The sequence below is a fragment of the Cynocephalus volans genome, chromosome 4, assembly GCF_027409185.1.
Source record: "Cynocephalus volans isolate mCynVol1 chromosome 4, mCynVol1.pri, whole genome shotgun sequence".
NCBI lineage: Eukaryota > Metazoa > Chordata > Mammalia > Dermoptera > Cynocephalidae > Cynocephalus > Cynocephalus volans.
In genome coordinates this window covers 147,307,430-147,327,490 of record NC_084463.1, presented here as the reverse complement: position 1 = coordinate 147,327,490, position 20,061 = coordinate 147,307,430, and the positions used below count along the sequence as shown (strand labels likewise).

Genomic DNA, 20,061 nt, shown 5'->3' with positions numbered 1-20,061 from the left:
GAGGGCAGGTCTGAGATATCTGCAGTTATGCACCTGGGCCCCAGCCCGGAGCCAAGGGCGGATAGTTCCCAGAAATAGACAAGTCAGTTAAAGTTTCAAGAGTGCCCCTCAGCTGTTTCAAGGACTCCCACTTGACCGAAGTTCACCCCTGGCTTGATTTAAACTAACCAATTAAACTTGCTTCTCGCTTCTGTACCCGCGCTTTTTGCTATAAAAAGGACCCAGGAGCTCTACTCGGCGCGCCAGTCTTTCGAAAGACTGAGTCGCCCGGGTACCTGTGTGTTCAATAAACCTCTTGTTTTTGCATCCGAAGCCGTGGTCTCGCTGTTCCTTGGGAGGGTCTCCCTGAACTGACTGACTACCCACTGCGGGAGTCTTTCATTTGGGGGCTCGTCCGGGATCGGAGACCCCCACCCAGGGACCACCGACCCACCAACGGGAGGTAAGCTGGCCAGCAGTCGTTCTGTGTCTCGTTTCTGTGTCTCGTTTCTGTGTCTCGTTTCTGTGTCTCGTCTCTGTGTCTGACTCAGTGATTTCGACTGTCCCTCAGGGTGCGCACATTTTGGTTTCGGGTTTGTTCCGGGTTGATGTGTGAGTAGCGAACAGACGTGTTCGGGGGCTCACCACCCGGCAATCCTGGGAGACGTCCCAGGATCAGGGGAGGACCAGGGACGCCTGGTGGACCCCTTGGCAGAGGATTATTGTGTTTTGGTCTCACCGCGTCTCGGGAGGCGCGCTCTGCCATCGGACTCTTTCTTCTATTTCTACGGCACTCGGTCTCGTCGCCGTTTCTGGTTTCTTTTTGTCTTAGTTGTGATAGGTCTTTGCGTCGTCGTTCCCCTATTGGAAATTTTCGAGATGGGGCAAGGTGCCCTTACGCCTCTCTCCCTTACTCTAGATCATTGGAAAGATGTCAAAACCAGGGCTCACAATCTGTCCGTGGAGATCAAAAAAGGAAAATGGCGGACTTTCTGTTCGTCTGAGTGGCCCACATTCGGCGTAGGTTGGCCGCCAGAGGGAACCTTTGATCTTACTGTCATTTTTGCAGTTAAAAAGATTGTTTTTCAGGAGACCGGAGGACACCCGGACCAGGTTGCCTATGTCGTGGTATGGCAAGACCTCGCCCAGAATCCCCCTCCCTGGGTGCCACCCTCCAGCAAAGTCGCTGTTGTTTCGGGATCAGAAAATACTCAAAGGCCACCTACAAGGAAGCCTTCCGCCCCTCCCCAACCCCCCGTCCTCCCGACACCAGATGACCTATTTTCTCTCTCTGAAACCCCACCTTACCCGGCGGCTCCGCTGCCCCCTCTGGCCCCTCAACCAAACAGATCGGCACCAGGACGAGCACCCAGTGACCCCAACCCTGAAGGACCGGCTGCAGGGACTAGGAGCCGCCAACCTCGCAGTCCGAAAGGCGACTCGGGTCCTGACTCCACCGTAGCTTTGCCCCTCCGAGCCATAGGGCCCCCAGCCGAGCCAAGTGGCTTGGTCCCTTTGCAGTATTGGCCTTTTTCCTCAGCAGATCTTTATAATTGGAAATCTAACCATCCTTCTTTTTCTGAAAATCCAGCAGGACTCACGGGACTCCTTGAGTCTCTTATGTTTTCTCATCAGCCCACTTGGGACGATTGCCAACAGCTCCTACAGATTCTTTTCACCACTGAGGAGCGAGAAAGGATTCTCCTAGAGGCCCGCAAAAATGTCCTTGGGGACAACGGGGCCCCCACTCAACTCGAGAACCTCATTAATGACGCCTTTCCCCTCAACCGACCTCAGTGGGATTACAACACAGCTGCAGGTAGGGAGCGTCTCCTGGTCTACCGCCGGACTCTAGTGGCAGGTCTCAAAGGGGCAGCCCGGCGCCCCACCAATTTGGCTAAGGTAAGAGAGGTCTTGCAGGGACCGGTAGAACCCCCCTCGGTTTTCTTGGAACGCCTGATGGAGGCATATAGGAGATACACTCCGTTTGACCCCTCTTCTGAGGGACAGCAGGCGGCAGTTGCCATGGCTTTTATCGGCCAGTCAGCCCCAGATATCAAGAAAAAGTTACAAAGACTAGAGGGGCTCCAAGACTTTTCCTTACAAGATTTAGTGAGAGAGGCAGAAAAGGTGTACCACAAGAGAGAGACAGAAGAGGAAAAACAAGAAAGAGAAAAAAGAGAGACAGAAGAGAGAGAGAGACGGCGCGATAGGCGCCAAGAAAAAAAAAAAAAAAAAAAAAAAAAACTTGACTAGGATTTTGGCCGCAGTGGTAGGTGAAAGAGGGTCTAGAGATAGGCAGACAGGGAACCTGAGCAACCGGGCAAAGAAAACACCTAGGGATGGAAGACCCCCTCTAGACAAAGACCAATGCGCGTACTGTAAAGAGAAGGGTCACTGGGCAAGAGAATGTCCCCGGAAAAAGAATATCAGAGAAGCCAAGGTTCTATCCCTAGATGACTAGGGGAGTCGGGGTTCGGACCCCCTCCCCGAACCTAGGGTAACACTGACTGTGGAGGGGACCCCCATCGAGTTTCTGGTCGATACCGGGGCTGAACATTCGGTACTGACCCAACCCATGGGGAAGGTAGGGTCCAGGCGGACAGTCGTAGTAGGAGCGACCGGCAGCAAAGTCTACCCCTGGACCACACAGAGACTTTTAAGGGTCGGACATAAGCAAGTGACCCATTCCTTTTTGGTCATACCTGAGTGCCCTACTCCTCTGTTGGGCCGGGACATCCTGACCAAACTAAAAGCTCAAATCCAGTTTTCTACAGAGGGCCCACAAGTAACATGGGGAGATCACTCTACCATGTGCCTGGTCCTAAACCTAGAAGAAGAATACCGGCTACATGAAAAGCCAGTTCCCTCCTCTATCGACCCGTCCTGGCTCCAGCTTTTTCCCACTGTATGGGCAGAAAGGGCAGGCATGGGGCTAGCCAATCAAGTCCCACCAGTGGTAGTAGAGCTGAAATCGGGTGCCTCACCGGTGGCCGTCCGACAGTATCCAATGACTAAAGAAGCCCGGGAAGGCATCAGACCCCACATCCAAAGGTTCTTAGACCTAGGGGTCTTAGTGCCCTGCCAGTCGCCCTGGAACACCCCTCTGCTACCAGTAAAAAAGCCAGGGACTGGCCACACAACTGGGGATAAATTGGAAGTTACATTGTGCGTATAGGCCCCAGAGCTCAGGTCAAGTAGAGAGAATGAATAGAACCATCAAAGAGACCTTAACTAAATTGGCCTTAGAGACCGGTGGAAAAGACTGGGTGGCCCTCCTTCCCTTAGCGCTGTTCAGAGCCAGGAATACCCCTGGCCAGTACGGTCTAACTCCCTATGAAATCCTCTACGGGGGACCCCCCCCCATACTTGAGTTGGGAGAAACACTGGGTCCCGATGATAATTTTCTCCCTGTCTTATTTACCCATTTAAAGGCTCTAGAAGTTGTGAAGACCCAGATTTGGGACCAGATCAAAGAGGCATATCAGCCCGGTACCATAGCTGTCCCCCACCCGTTCCAGGTCGGAGACCGAGTGCTGGTCAGACGCCATCGACCCAGCAACCTTGAGCCTCGGTGGAAAGGCCCGTATCTGGTATTGCTGACCACCCCGACCGCAGTAAAAGTTGATGGCATCGCTGCCTGGGTCCATGCTTCCCATCTCAAACCTGCACCACCCCCGGCACCAAACGAGACCTGGGAGCTGGAAAGGACTGATCATCCTCTTAAGCTGCGTATTCGGCGGCGGAAAAATGAGTCCACCGGGTAAGAACCCTCACCGGCCTGTGACCCTCACCTGGAAGGTACTGTCCCAAACTGGAGACGTTGTCTGGGTCAAACAGGCTGCCCAGCCTCCTTGGACTTGGTGGCCCGATCTTAAACCTGATGTATGTGCCCTGGCGGCGGGTATTGAAACCTGGGATATCCCGGGATCCAGTGTATCGGCCTCCAAGGCCCAGATCAGACCCCCTGACTCAGACTATACAAAAGCTTATAATCAGATCACCTGGGGGGTCCCAGGGTGCAGCTATCCCCGAGCTAGAAACAGGCTTGCCGCTTCCCCCTTCTACGTGTGCCCCCGGGATGGCCGGACCCTTTCAGAAGCTAGAAGGTGCGGAGGGCTGGAATCCCTATATTGCAAAGAATGGGGTTGTGAAACCACGGGGACAGTCTACTGGGGACCTAGTTCCTCATGGGACCTCATAACTGTAGAACGTAACGGTAGCAGTAAAAGCTGTGACAACTCCGGCTGGTGTAACCCCCTTAAAATAAAATTCACAGAGAAAGGAAAAAATTCCAGAGATTGGGCACAAGGAAGAACCTGGGGACTAAGGTTCTATTTGACGGGAAACGATCCAGGTGTACTGTTCACCATTCGCCTAGATATCACCAATATGCCAACTGTGGCAGTGGGCCCCGACCCCGTCCTTGCAGAACAGGGACCTCCTAGCAACAAGCTGTTCCCAATGACTAGCAGGCAACCCCCCGCGGCACAAAGGAGCACTGCTACACAGAGCCTCCTATCACCAGGCACTCTACCCCCCACCACGGGTGACAGGCTCTTTGGTCTTGTACAGGGGGCCTTCCTAGCTCTAAATGCCACCAACCCGAACGCCACAGAGCATTGCTGGCTCTGTCTGGCCATAAGCCCCCCCTACTATGAAGGAATAGCCTTTTTGGGAGAGGCCAATTATACCAGCGCCGAGAGTTGCCGTTGGGGGACCCAGGGAAAGCTTACTCTCACAGAGGTCACAGGACAAGGGTTATGTATAGGAACAATACCTTCTACCCATCAACATCTTTGCAACCAGACCCTATCCATCAATTCCTCCGGGGACCATCAGTACCTTCTCCCCTCCAACCATAGCTGGTGGGCTTGCAGCACCGGTCTCACCCCTTGCGTTTCCCTCTCAGTTTTTAATCAGTCTAAGGATTTCTGTGTCCAGGTTCAGCTGATTCCTCGCATCTATTACCATCCTGAAGAAACTTTGTTGCAGGCCTATGACAACCCTCATCCCAGGTTTAAGAGAGAACCTCTCACACTTACCCTAGCTGTCCTACTGGGAATTGTGGCAGGTATAGGTACCGGCTCGGCTGCTCTGATTAAAGGACCTATAGACCTCCAGCGGGGCCTAACCGAGCTCCAGACTGCCATGGACACTGACCTCCGGGCCCTCCAGGATTCAGTCAGCAAGTTAGAGGACTCATTGACTTCTCTATCTGAGGTAGTACTCCAAAATAGGCGAGGCCTTGACTTACTGTTTTTAAGAGAGGGAGGCCTCTGCGCGGCCCTCAGAGAGGAGTGCTGTTTTTATGTAGACCATTCAGGTGTGATACGAGACACCATGGCCAAACTCAAACAAAGACTAGATAAAAGACAGTTAGAGCGCCAAAAAGATCAAAACTGGTTTGAAGGTTGGTTCAATAGCTCCCCTTGGTTCACTACCCTACTATCAACCATCGCCGGGCCCCTAGTACTCCTTCTTCTGTTGCTCATTCTGGGGCCCTGTGTCATCAACAGGTTAGTCCAATTCATCAATGATAGAATAAGTACAATTAAAGTCCTGGTTCTTAGACAAAAATATCAGACTATAGATAATGAAAATAACTTTTAACTCCGCTCTAAGATTAGAGCGATCCACAAGAGAAATGGGGGAATGAAGGAAGTGCTTTTTACAAGGGTATAGGGAAAGTACAGCCAAGAGGGCAGGTCTGAGATATCTGCAGTTATGCACCTGGGCCCCAGCCCGGAGCCAAGGGCGGATAGTTCCCAGAAATAGACAAGTCAGTTAAAGTTTCAAGAGTGCCCCTCAGCTGTTTCAAGGACTCCCACTTGACCGAAGTTCACCCCTGGCTTGATTTAAACTAACCAATTAAACTTGCTTCTCGCTTCTGTACCCGCGCTTTTTGCTATAAAAAGGACCCAGGAGCTCTACTCGGCGCGCCAGTCTTTCGAAAGACTGAGTCGCCCGGGTACCTGTGTGTTCAATAAACCTCTTGTTTTTGCATCCGAAGCCGTGGTCTCGCTGTTCCTTGGGAGGGTCTCCCTGAACTGACTGACTACCCACTGCGGGAGTCTTTCAATATGTTTTCTTAACACGGGTAAAAAAAATCATTTTCATTAAATATCACATGTTTATGAGGGTAATGTAAAGAAGAAAAAAATTTACTTACATATGTTCTGCAATTGTTTTAAATATTTTCATCTTTTCCTTTGTAGCCTTTCTTGTCCTCTCTTCATTGAAATTATAGTCATTTCTTACCTATTTAAATTATTTCTTTGTAACTTCTGATGAATTTTTTTTAGCATTGTGCATGCTACTGATATTTCACTTTCTATTTGTTCTCTATTTAAGCATAAACAAATTCAAAAGGCTTACCATATTAGTAACTACTCTTACCAGTTACACCACCAAATCAAATAAAGAAGAGGCAACCCCACGGAAAAACAGCTTGAACCCAGGAGTACCTTATTTTTCAAAATGATAAATCATAGTCTGTATAGAACCAAATTATCCCATAAGGTTTTCAAGCTCAAATGCTAAGTAAAAGTTTAGGTGAATGTTATGTTCTAAAAGTACATTTGTATTTTCTTCATTGCTTTGTTCATTATTTATACATTCCTAAGTAATCAGCTTACCAGCTAGCATTCTTTTGGATCCAAGTCAGAACGACTGTACAACTGGATTATAAGCGCCTTGCAAAAAAGATATCATTGCAACATGTTGCTTGAATGGCATTTATTACAAAGTTGCTGATGACTGGGATTGGCTGTTTATGCAATTTGAGTTTCTTTTTCCCTCCTCTGTAATCTTAGGAGAAAAATATAGTTCTGGTCCTTTTGTTAAGAAATGATCTCCATTAATTCCCAGATATAATTTTTATCATGTTCTCTGGGGAATAAGTGTGTGTTCATGTTTGCTTTAATATATTTTCATTTAAACAGAAATTTATGGAAAGTTACAGATCTGTAGAACTTTTTTTCATGTATTATATAGCATTTACAAAATACTCATTAAAATATTTGTCAGTAGTACAGTTGAACATTCTGTAATTTTGCTTTAGTCTTAGATCATTTTCAGTAAGCCTTTCCTGGTTTTTGTTTTGCATTTATACTCAAAGCTAGTACTTGTTCCCACTTTGCTCTGTGAGCTCCACTAATAATAGAAAATATTTAGTGAACATGTACTCTATGTCAGACATGAACCAATTGATAGGAATTAGCTTATTTATCTTTACAACAACACTATGGGATAGATACCTTTACCAACCACATTTCAGAGATGAAGCAACTGGGACACAGAAAAGTTACAAGGAACTGACGTTTATGTGATAGAAATTTTATATAGGGAGAGAAAGAAGAGGTGGCTGTGCAATTATAGGGATGCTATTTCTTGTCCTTACGAGGAGTTACATGGGAGATCATTTATAATAATTCATTATTTCATACATTAATGTTTCTCTGGTTGTCTTATTTAATGATTGAAAGGCTAAAATAATAAAAGTATAAAAGTAACCTATAGTTATAGACAATGGTACTGAAACTTAACATAAGCTGTAATTTCACTTTGGCTCTAAAGTGGTGGAAATCCACAGGATTCTGGAAGAATTATTTATGATTTTACTATTTCCCACAAGCCAATCAAACTTTTTAAAATATTTTTTTCTTTGCTTGCTGTATGTCTCCCAAAATCTTTACTCAGTCAGTGTTTTCACAGCACCTCCAGATCTTGGAATTTTCTCCATGAAATCTCGTATGCACTTCTTTTTTCTTACAGGCTTTTGTGCTCATACTCTCAATCTTTCTAGCTATACTTGTTTGCTCCCTGTAAGAGACTGTCCATGGTGGGGGAAAAATTCTGCACAGGGACCTCCTTTGGCTAGGGATGTCTGTTCTGGGAAGCAGATCATGTAGAGTTAACACAAGCTTGGGCTTCAAGCAGATCCATGTCTACCTCCTGGCTCTGCATCCTGAGTGTCTTTAATTTACACAAACTGTGTGTATTTTAATTTCCTCAGCCTTACAATAGGAATTATGATAGTGCCTATGGTATAGGAGTGTTGTAAGAATAAAATGAGATAAATTTGTTAAAGAAAAATCAGGGACCAATTAAATTTAGCAAAGCTTATTTGAGGAAGAATAGGATCCACAACCATGCAGCATTCCAGACCAAAAAGGGTTCACAATGCCCCACCCACCAAATGGGCAGGTCATATTTATAGTCAGATTAAGAAAGTGACATACAGAAACAATCTGATTGGTTACATGTTGGCCTTTACCTTATTGGTCATGGTGTGATATGATTGTGTCCCCCAAGTTTTATGTGCCAGAAGCTTGATCCTCACTGTGACTGTTAAGAGGGTTGGAAATACTATTATGGTAATTGAAAGGTGGAGCCTTGAAGAGGTAATTAGATTCTGAGAATGATGTCTAGTGAATGGATTAAAAATGGTGGCAATGCACATGGTTCTGAGAGCTTTAAAGGAAGTGCACGTGAGAGGTTAGTCTCTCTGCTCCACCTCATTTGCCATGTAGTACCCTGAGTTGCTGTAGTCACCACCAGGACAAGACCCTCACCAGGTGTGTTCCCTGGACTTTGCACTTCCCAGCCTCAAAAACTGTAAGCAATAAATTTCATTTTCTTTATAAATCACACAGTTCAGGTATTTCTATTATAAGCAACAGGAATGGACTAATACATGGTGTGATCAGGCGTTTGCCTTACAAGCAAATGGTCTCATCAGTTGGTAGCTGCTGAGATTGGCTGAGACTAGACTACTTGTTACAAGGCCATACTTTCAGTTTAGGTTACAGTCTGTTCACACATCAAGTTGGGTTACATTTCACTATGTACAGAGAAACCTTTAGGCCAAACTTAAAATATGTATAGAGGCAGCTTTAGGCCAAGCTTATTTCAATTTAACAAAGTTTATAAAATAGCTTGCACAAAGCCTGGTACATAGTTAGCCACCAATAATGGGTTTTACTCTCTCATTAGCTTGGATTATAGTTTTCAAACAAGTAAACAGAAACTCTCTAACTTATTCTGCTTATATCTGGGAGTCCAGGCCTTTAAAACTTTCTTTTGGAAACATTAGCTAATTTCATACCTGCAACATTAGCTAATTTGACTCCCAAGAAACATTGCATTCTGCTAAGGAGGGCTCTGGTTTGCTCATGTTGGCTTTTAAAATAAACTAAGTGTTGCCAGGCTGAATGGACTACCTGTGGGGCTGGTGACCTGGTTCTGGGTTGCTGCCCAGTAGGCTTGCCTCCTGGTGGGATGTTGGACTTCTTAAACACAGTTTCCTCTCCTGTTTTTTGTTTTGGTGGATGAAGTAGAAAATGTTGTACTCTGTCCCTTCCCATTTTAAAATTGGGGAGACTGAGGCCCAAAAGAATAATGATAAAATAAATGATAACAGCTAAAACATAGAGCACTTTATATTGACTTATCTACAAAGTCAAGAGTATGTGACCTTGTGTAAATAACTAAGCATCTCTGATACTCAGTCTCCTTGTTTGCAAAATATTGATAATGATGCTTACTCTACAGGGTCGTCTTAAGAATTAGAAATAATGGATATAAAGTACCTAGATTAGTGTCTGGCACCTAGTAGGTACCTGACAAATGGTCTTTATTATTATTATAGAGACAGAATGCTGGTCAGTTATAGAATAAACAATGTTTCCTAATAACACATGACAACAAGAATTTCCCAAGGAGCTGGTCAAAAACATAGATTCCTAAGCTTTATCCTCTATAGTCTGAGGAAAAGCATGGGAATTTACATTGTAACAAGACACTGGGTGACTCCTATCAGGCAATTTGGAATGCATCCAGAAACCTTCCCCTCCAACCTCTTGGTTTGGCCCTTTTGTTCTCTATGCATCTGGGCCCTATTCAGTAGAACTTTAGCATATGCTTGGAGAGGACATGAGTAAAAGGTCAAATATCATTATATATTCTCAAGGAGAATGTGTCCCAAATTTTGCAGTTTATTTCTTCCTAAAAAGCTATTTGCAAATAGAATTTGTTGTGTATGTGATAACAGGCATAAATCAAATACTTTAGATTGCCATTCAAAGGAATGCATTTAATTTAACTAAATAAATATTATTAAATGACTGTTATGTGCTGGGAATACAAGACAAACAAGATGCAGGCCCCATCTTCAAGGGGCTTACTTAGAGTCCAGTGAGGAAGATGGTCAAGTAAACAGGGAATTACCAAACTGCAGTTAGCTAAGGTTAAGCATAGGGAGCTGTGGGTGGATGGACAGAAAGTGCACCCAAGTCAGTAGTGGGGCATCTGGTAAGTTCTAGAGGAAGGGACATCTGAGAAAGAGACCTGTAAACTGGAACCTAGTCTCAAATCCTACTGCAAAGGCAATGATCCTTCCCTAATTTATCTTCATGGAAAGACAAATTTTCATATCATGGTACCCTCGGAATACATTTATACAATCATGCATCTGCATACATAGTGAGTTCCTGCTCTGGACAATGCACAAAGTGAGATGTTGCAGGAAACCCTTGTAAGGAGTGCTCAAATCCCGCCCTCAGGGAGTTTACACCACATCCACTCAGGATTAATCTCATTTCTCATAGAGGTTATTTTTCTAGTGTGATCTGTTTATAAACAAAGAGGTAGTTTATTATTCAGGTCTTAACTCCATTTACTATCTGAGTTTCTTCCTGCTATACTCTCACACTGTAGTCACACAACACTTCTGACTTTTTCCCTGCCCATGCCTAGTATTTCTACGATGTTATTTTGTTATTTTTTATTTATTTATTTTTTTGCCACGTTTTCACTTTGATCTTACTTTTAGCCACAGGTGCGTTGCTACATCACAGTGTGCATCACAGTGTATTCCCAAACCTGTGAGTATAAACTGAATTTTTCAAAACTAAATCATAATTGGGATATTTCCAAAGTTTGTTTGGGAAACAAGAGTGAAGTTATCTGATTACCTCCCCAACAGTTGATTGGTTTGTAAGGCTTGGATTGTGTGTGCATTTTAAAATGGAATCAGCTACAGTAGGTTAACAGAATGGGACAAGTCATGGAAAAGATGCAGCTCTGGACATTCATGAGAATGTGGTGTGGAAGTTGGAAAGCTGAGATGCCGGAACTCTCAGTATGTAGTAGGCCTGAAAAAGAAATTTTTGAACCTGGCATCAAATTCTTTTCTCCAAGACAGGAAGGACGGTGGAGATGATTCCAACATGAGGACTTTTCTGAGCGCCATGTCTGCCTCCACCCATTCTTGTAGCATCTCTGCACACTAGTTTTGGTTTATGTGTATGTTTTAGGCAACATGACAAAGCAATTTTTCCCCTGCCTCCTTCTGTTGAGAAATGTTGTCCTGACAAATTCTTTAGGAAATCAGCTTGATAGTGGGTTGCTTTAAAATGAAAAATGAAAAAAACCTGTTGACTGATAACTGTTTTATTGGTCTTGCAGTGTTTTGGATTTGCTTTCTTTGCTTTCTTGTTTGCTGATGAATAATAACTGTGTGTGTATATTATCTGTTATAGATAATCCCTAAGCCTGATAATTTACCTGCTTCATCCAGAGTTCAAAAAACATTTTGGCTCCTCTTTGAACTGCTTGTTAGATTCTCATACAGGTACATTTAAATATTTTTGTTTTGCTCCAGAACAACAATAGAAAAAATATTACTATGTTTTGTTTGCAGACAATTTAAGAAAACAGAGCAAATAGGTTTATGTTTAGACTCTGACTTTGCGCTCACTTCAAGTTCAGCCTCGTGATAAAGAAACACGAAATACTCGAGCTTTCTTAAGCAAAGAGGATTCTGGCTTCCGAGTGAGCAATTTTGGTCAGCAAAGAGGTTATTTAGCTCCCAAAAGTAATTTTTTTGGGGGTTGAGGCTGAGGCCTAGTTGCTGAATGACTGTAGGCCTGGGTTTAGCCAGTGCATCCTCAGTAATTACTTCTTACTTCGTGCACCTCTTGGTTGGCCAAGTGAATTATTTTAAGTGCAGGATAAGAGGCAATTTTCTGTGTATTTCACTTCTGACATAATGCCACTGACAATATTATAATTACTAGGTAACATTATGTGCGGCAGGCTCTGTGTTAAGGGTTTTAATTCATTATCTCATTTGACTATTTCAGACGCACTAAGAGGAGCTATTCATGTTCTCATTTTATCTGAGAGAAAAGCGAGGTTCAGAACTTACCAAAGATTTATAACTACTGTGTGGCAGAGCCAGATCTGATGTCTCCACGGCCTCAGTTTACTGCCCTGTGCTGTAAGAAGTCATGTGTGTTAGAGGTTTCCAATGTGCAACTGAGAGATGAGGCAGCAGACTTTTGTGGCAAGGGACAGTCTTGTCTGCTGAACCCTGATAGGACACAGGGTCATTTTGGGGTCTTCGCATTCTAAACTTTGTAGGATCTGTTCCATTTGTAACATGGACAGTCCAAGTACCCTCTTTCCTGTTCACATTTCTTTGGGGCCTAAGTTTGAAGGCAAAACTGTCTGAGTGGAGACAAATTGGGGTCTGGAATGGAGAGATTTGGGTTTAGGTCCTTGCTCTGCCACTCAGTAGCTGCATAAGTTTGGGTACATCACTTAACCTCTGTGACTCCATATTTCCTTATCTGGAAAGTGGGACTAATACTTCCTGCTTCACTGGGTGAAGGAGAAGATCAAGTAAGATAGAAGAGGAACTGCTATATAAAATGTAAAACACAGTCCAATTGCTAGTTGTGGCTGCTGCTATTATTTGGAGAGAGGAAATGGGGCTTTGCATCATTAGTTAATTTAATGAATTGCAATATGGTGAGTGGGCTTGGTATTAGAAGGATAAAGAGTCTGTTGTCGCCTATTGTGTTATGCAGTCATTTATTACCATCCTTAAAAACCAAACATGAATAATAGAAAACCCAAAGCTTTGTCACTTTCTAAAAACCAGGCTGCTCTGTGAGTTTACCCCCAAACCCTGCTCCTTTTGAGAACAGTGCAAAAGCTGCCTTAATTCAGTCAATTCAAATGCATTGATGGAACCTGTCCTCAAGGTGCAGGACAGGCAGGGGTTTGTGACCTTCAGCCTTTGAGTTTTATGTTTTCATTTGAGACTTGCCCGGGGATGAACCACCTTAGTGTTCCCGGGAGGTGACTAAAGTCAAGGGCTTCAGAGTCAGGAAGACATGGTCCAGAACCTTAGGCTTAAGAGCTGTAAGATGCTGGGACAGAATCTTAGCATTTCCAAGACTCAATGTCTACATCTGTGAAATGGGGATAAACACAGTTCCTGGCTCCTGGGATTGCGCTAAGGCTTAAATGAAATGATAAATACATCACCCATAGCACAGTGACTGGCCAATAGCTAAGAGCTCAATCAATATCAGAACAAGTGGAATTGACGAGCACTGGATTCCCACATGGGGTCTCTCTCTAGGTGGTGGTTTCTAGTATTCTTCCCCTGCATGTCACTCTCCAGCCACCCAAACCCTTCTCTCCATGTTCCCTGAGCTCCTGGGTCCTTGGCACCCTCTGCCTGTTCGGCTGGGTGGCTCCTGGCTGCTGATCCACACTGCACTGGCATTTTCTTTTGCTGCTTCTCTTGACCATGAGCTCTTGGGGAGTTGGGACCAACTTAAGTGGCCTCTGTATGTTCAGCACCCAGCCTAGGGCCTGGCGCAGTGCAGGGCACAGGTAAGGCATGAGCTGCAGAGACTGAGGGGGCTCAGAGCTTGGACAGTGTTCTGAAAACGTCATCAGTGAGCTCAAGGGTGGTGGCTTCAGAGGTTCAGTGGGACAGGAGAAAGCTATTAGGCTGGGAATAAAGGAACCTTGCTCTGTTCCAGTCTCAGGAGAACTCAGACCTGGGATTTGGATTGCAGACACCTATCATTTTATAATTGATGAAACAGATGGCTTGGTGAGACCCTCAAGCCCCAGAGCTCACAGTGGTAGGGGATGTTGACCCTCACCCTTCTGACCACCCTGATCCATGCCTACCAGATCATGGGCTCTCAGGGAGTTGTGATGTGAGCTCTGTGCTCCTGCAGACTTCTGTCTGCCGAGACAGTCTCCTTCCTGCTTTGCTACCCAGGAGGAGGCTGATCTTTCTGTCCTACACCAGGGGTGCCCTTGACTTCTGCCAGCCCAGCAGGAGGCTCAGCCCCTCAGGCTGTCTCCTCTCCCCATCTGCTGCTGCTGCTGCCCCACGATTCTCGCCCATCCCTTCTTGTTGCCTTAACATGCCTTCAGAACAGACCCTTCCACGCTCCCCTCACTGCTCTGGTGAGTGTGTCTTCTGTCCCTGCCAGGATCCCAAGTAATACTGCACATTTAGAAAGAGTGATCTAGCAGTTCTGCTTATTTTTCACTGTGGATCAAAAGGAGAGACCAAAAGAGAAGCAACCAGGTGTGTGAATATGGGGACAGGGTCTGACTGTCACCTTTAGTGGTCAAAAAAGGCCCCCAGGGCCAACCCCATGGCTCACTCAGGAGAGTACAGCACTGTGAGCGCAGCAGCGCTCCCACCACGCATTTGGATCCTATATAGGTATGGCTGGTGCGCTCACTGGCTGAGCGCAGTGCGGATGACACCAAGCCAAGGGTTGCGATCCCCTTACCGGTCACAAAAAAAAAAAAAAGGCCCCTAGTTAGGCTTTGACCTCTTCTATTCCACATAAGGGTTTATAGATGGAGTCACAGCTATACTCTGCCAAGACTGAAACAAAAATATACTGTGTATATTCTGTTCTGGCACTTCTTAAGTGTGTGTGTGTGTGTGTGTGTGTGTGTGTGTGTGTGTGTGTGTGTGTGTGTGTGTGTGTGTGTGTGTGTGTGTGTGTGTACTGGGAACTTCAAAAAATAGAAATGGAAATGATCTGAGACTTTTTCAGCCCTGGAATGAGGACATTTCTTGTTATTTAGGGCTGGAGGTTACAAGGACTTGGTTTACCACAACCACAGCACAGAAGGAGAGAAGTCAAGGTGCATTGGACAAGGAAACATCTTTAAGTGATCCACAAAGAATGAAGAGGAGGGTTGAGCAAGAGATTATTGCAAAATGTATAGACTGGGGCAGTTGCACCAGAGAGAGAAGAGGAGAATATGTTTTAGTGTGTATGTAGAAGTAGTGTTTGCATGTAGAAGAATTGGGGAGAATACAGAAGTTTTAAGTAAATGCAGCTGGTAAATTCCTGTGACTTAGCTGTTGAGTGGGAAGAATCCACTGTTCAGTGGACCACTGATGCAATGATGCAGCTTTGACTGAATTGGCATGGTATGAAAAGTAGTGTTAACACTTACTTTTTCTTTGGTGCCTGGAGGAGGATCCTTGTGACTAGAACAAAAGTTCCTGAACTGGTGGTGGTCCAGGGACTGGTAGTGGTTCAGGGACTGGTAGAAGTGGTAGCTCATCAGCATAAAGGAGGCTGCAAACAGGAACATAAACAGGAACCCATCTCTGGGGAGGGGAGCAATGGACAAAGCTGGAAGACTCAAGAGGCAGGGGCTGCTCCTCAGAAAAGAGAAGGGAGAAGGCTGTGCAGAATTGAGTGTTCTTGGGCACATCCAGCAGACTGATGGTTTCCTACCTCACCTGGGTGTCTAGGACTGCCCTCAGTCTTTGACAAGACTGAGGGCAGTACCGTGTTCTTCCCTTGTATGTCACTGTTGAGTCAGTGACCTTAATCTCTTCTCGGTGTTTATGTTATTTATTATATCTGAATTACATTTAGAAAATAAAATTCACTGTGTATACTATCTTACATCCATTTGAAAGTTTTCCTTCTTCTGATATTTTGAGATGGCAGAGTGGATATTATGATTTTTAAATTCAGTAGTATCCAATGTAAAGAATTTCCAAAGAGTGCTTTTTATTGAAGGATCCCATACATAAATGGATTGCATATTTTAAAATATATAAAAGACCAAGTTGAAATTCTAGTGATAAAATATACAGTAACTGAGATTAATAAAACAAAACACTCTGGGTGTCAGCTTAACAGAAGATTGGGCACTGTAGGAATTTGGGTGCTGTAGCCAAAAATATTAGTGAACTTGAAGATATAACAATAGAAGCTATCTAAATTAAAGAACAAAGAGGAAGAAAGGAGGATTATAAAATAATCAGTGCTTTAGTGGTCTGTGGGAAAACTACAAACAGTCTAACGTATGAGTATTTGGAATTCTCAATGATAATAATGACAGAAGGGGCAGAAAAAAATTTTAAAGAAATGATAGCCAAAATTTTTTCAAATTTGATGAAAACTATAAACCGAAAGTTTTAAGAATCCAACAAAGTCCAAGCACAAACGACATCATGGAAAAAGATACACAAAAAAGGAGGTACAACATAATAAGTTAGCCCAAAGTTCTGATTTAAAAAAAAAATTAAGCAGCCAAAGAGAAAAGACACTTTATGTATAGAGGAATAAAGGTAAGAATTACAGCACATCTCGCCAAAAACAATGTAAACCAGAATGCAGTGGAGCAAAATATAAACCAGACATAAAAAGAAAAATACTGCATAATATCACTTATAGGTGGGATGTAAAAAAAGAAAGAAAGAAAGAAAGAAAGAAAGAAAGAAAGAAAGAAAGAAAGAAAGAAAGAAAGAAAGAAAGAAAGAAAGAAAGAAAGAAAGAAAGAAAGAAAGAAAGAAAGAAAGAAAGAAAAGAAGTTGAATACCCAGATATAGAGAATACAATATACCAGGGATGAGAAGTGTGGGAAGAGGAAATGAGGAGACTTAGGTCAAAGGATACGAAATTACAGACATGTAGGATGAACAAGTCTAGAGATACAATGTACAGTGCAGAACTATAATTCATAATATTGTACTATATTCAGGATTTTAGCTAAGAAAATAGATTTAGGGAGCCCTTGCTTCCCACCCTAAAATTGGGGTTTAACTTTGTGAGGTGATAGATATGTTAATATGCTGGGCTATGGTAGCCATTTCATTATATATAAGTATATCAGAACATCCTGTTGTACAGTGAGATGTTGAAGAAATGTTTTCAAGATACAACAGGAAAGAGGAAGAAAAGAAACATAAGAAGCAGGACACTAGGTCAAGTTAAAAATGGACAGTCACTGGAGAAATGGAAAATAACCTCTCCATTCATGGGGAGGATGGAATTTTTTACATGGAAGAAATGCAAATAAGAAACCAAATTGAAATCAGAAAAATGTTAAATATTCATGTGATTAGAGACTGTGGTGTTGATGTATTGTGACAAAAGACGATATCCATCTGCACTGCAGAAATATAGTATTCATTTAAACATCCCCATCTTCTCTAATCAAGTTGCTCTCTTCTGGACTGTCTTGAAAACTCCTTAGTGCAACCGATAACTGTGATGTAACTATTTCTCTCTCAAAGACTTAACATGCCCCTCTAAGTTATCACATGCTTTGTTGAATCTGTTAATATTTTCAAATGTTCCACCATCAAGTAACAGCATTCTTGCTTCTACACCACACAAATATCTCTACCTTAATTTGAGCTATCTATGCTACAATCATAATACCCCTATGTTATAAACAATACTAGAATTGTTATAATTCAAGAGAAACTTTAATGCATACAAAAATTTAGCTGGGATCAAATTAGGAGCAAAAAGTAAATTTTAAATAAAGAATATTATATGACAGCAACCCCAACAGTGAGAGCCTTCCTAAAATCAAGCACTCTTTCAGAGGAGTGAATTTTTTCTCCATGTTTTGTCATTTTTCTAGAAGGATCTGGGTAAGTCCATGATAAAATTTCAGAGTATAATCCAAAGAATTGAGTTATACAAGGGTACTTCAAAACATAGTTTATACAAGGTACTTCAAAAATTTCATGAAAAAAATTCTTATATTTTAATTTTATTTGCCCACAAAATTTTGAAGTACCTTTGTGTATTCTGTCCTTTACAACATGAAGCTTCCACAATTATTTGAATCTGGTACTTTCTGCTGAGTCAAGAAGAACAACTAAGTTAATGACAAGCATGATGAGACCAAACAGTTCAATAAAGGAAAACGTTTGGGAGAGGGAACACTGTCAGGCTGTAGATATAAGCTATGGGTTTACATATGGGTAAGTAAGAGAGAACTCCAGAAGTCAACATGGAGAAGGACAGAAAAAACAACAGACCCAAACCATAGTGACACTAAGCAGGCAAGAGAGGCAGAGGCATGGCAGTGAACAGCATGTAGGCAAAGGGCCTTATAAACCTGTTTGCACATTGTGCTGTCTCTTCCTCTATATAACAATGACTCAGCATTAACTACTGTATGTGTACACATTGTCTCTTTTCCTGAAAAAACTCACTGTCATGACCCAAGATGTAATTACATTTAATTATCAAAAAAAATAATTTTTTTTAATTTAATTTTATTTTATCAATACACAATGTGGTTGATTATTGTGGCCCATTACCAAAACCTCCCTTCCCCTCCCTCTCCCCCCTCCCTCCCAACAACCTCAAAAAAAAGATAATTTTTTGTATTTTCTTCTAGGTCAATCCAAAGTATGAAGAAGGATTTTAAACCCCCATTCATCTTTTATCATCATATATCAACTTCTTGCTCCATAACTTCCTCATGGCATTTTTCACTTCTTCATTCCAGCGTATAAATTAGAGGGTTGAGCAAAGGTGTTCCAAATGCATAAAACACAGCTATCATCTTATCCATGGGAAAGGTGGTTGCAGGGCGTGTGTATATAAATATGCATGGACCAAAGAACAAGATGACCACGATGATGTGGGAGATGCAGGTGGACAGGACTTTCCTCCTCCCATCAGCACTGTGGTTCCTCAGGGAATGCAAGATGACAACATATGAGAACATCAGCATGACAAAACTCACTGTGCAAATGGCAACACTATTGGAAACCAGGAGTAGGTTGATCACATAAGTGTCTGAACAGGCAAGTTTCAACAAGGGCTGCAAGTCACAGAAATAGTGATCAATCTTGTTGGGACCACAAAAAGGCAAACTCAAGACAAGAAAAATCTGAGCTGAAGAATGCACACAGGATCCCATCCAAGCCACAGACACCAACATGCTACAGACTCGGCGGCTCATCATGGTCATGTAGTGCAGGGGTTTACAAATGGCCACATAGCGGTCAACAGCCATGAGGATAAGGATGAAGATCTCCTGGCAGCCAAAGAAATGGGATGAAAAGAGTTGGATCATGCACTCAGTGAAAGAGATTGTATTCTTTGAAAGGGCATCAACAATCATTCTAGGGGCTATGGAAGTAGACATACAGGTATCAGATAAGGATAAGTGGAAAAGGAAGAAGTACATGGGGCTCCCAAGTGCCCGACTGGTCTTGATGGTAACAGTAATCAGCAAGTTACCAAACAACATCCCCAAGTAGAAAAGAAAGAAAGTGGCAAACACTATTTTCCTTTTAACAGGATCCTGTGTCAACCCAAGCAGAATAAACTCAGTCACATTATTATTCAGGTGCATGATTTCATGAATGAGCAGAAGGGGCAAGTGTAAAAGGTTTATCTGCAAAAATAAAAGAATTCTTTTTTATGGCAGTGTAGTGTTCCATAGTGTATATACCAGTTTCCTTATCCAATCATCCATTGATGGACATTTAAGTTGGTTCCATATCTTGGCTATTATAAACAGAGCTGTGATAAACATGGGAGTGCCATAAAAAATAATGAAATACTCCCATTTGCAACAACATGGATGAACCTGGAGAAACTTATGTTGAGTGAGATAAGCAAAGCACAGAGGGACAAATACCACATGTGCTCACTCATATGTGGGAACTAAGAGAGAAAGGAAGGAAGGAAAGAAAGACCACAGTAGTGTGTTGGTCTTACAGAGGGAGGGAACATTCCTAGGACTACAAAGTGGAGTTGGGGGAGAAGGGGAGGAGGAGGGAGGTTGTGGGATAATTGGGTGGGGACACGAGGCACTAAAGTAATTTCTTTTTTTTTTTTTTTTTTGTCTTTTTCATGACCGGCACTCAGCCAGTGAGTGCACCTGCCATTCCTATATAGGATCCGAACCCGCGGCGGGAGTGTCGCCGCGCTCCCAGCGCTGCACTCTCCCAAGTGCCCCACG

The 20,061-nt window shown here is 43.4% G+C and overlaps 1 protein-coding gene across 1 annotated transcript; it reads right to left on the bottom strand.

Moving 5' to 3' along the window:
* Window positions 1-18,585: 18,585 nt before the first annotated feature.
* Window positions 18,586-19,449, bottom strand: LOC134376892 (olfactory receptor 4C16-like). The gene has a single exon (XM_063095468.1). The coding sequence runs from the start codon at window positions 19,447-19,449 to the stop codon at window positions 18,586-18,588; it is 864 nt and encodes a 287-aa protein (XP_062951538.1).
* Window positions 19,450-20,061: the final 612 nt, after the last annotated feature.

Excerpts from the sequence above, each read along its gene's own strand:
- LOC134376892 (XM_063095468.1), bottom strand. The coding sequence starts at position 19,449 with ATGCACCTGAATAATAATGTGACTGAGTTTATTCTGCTTGGGTTGACA.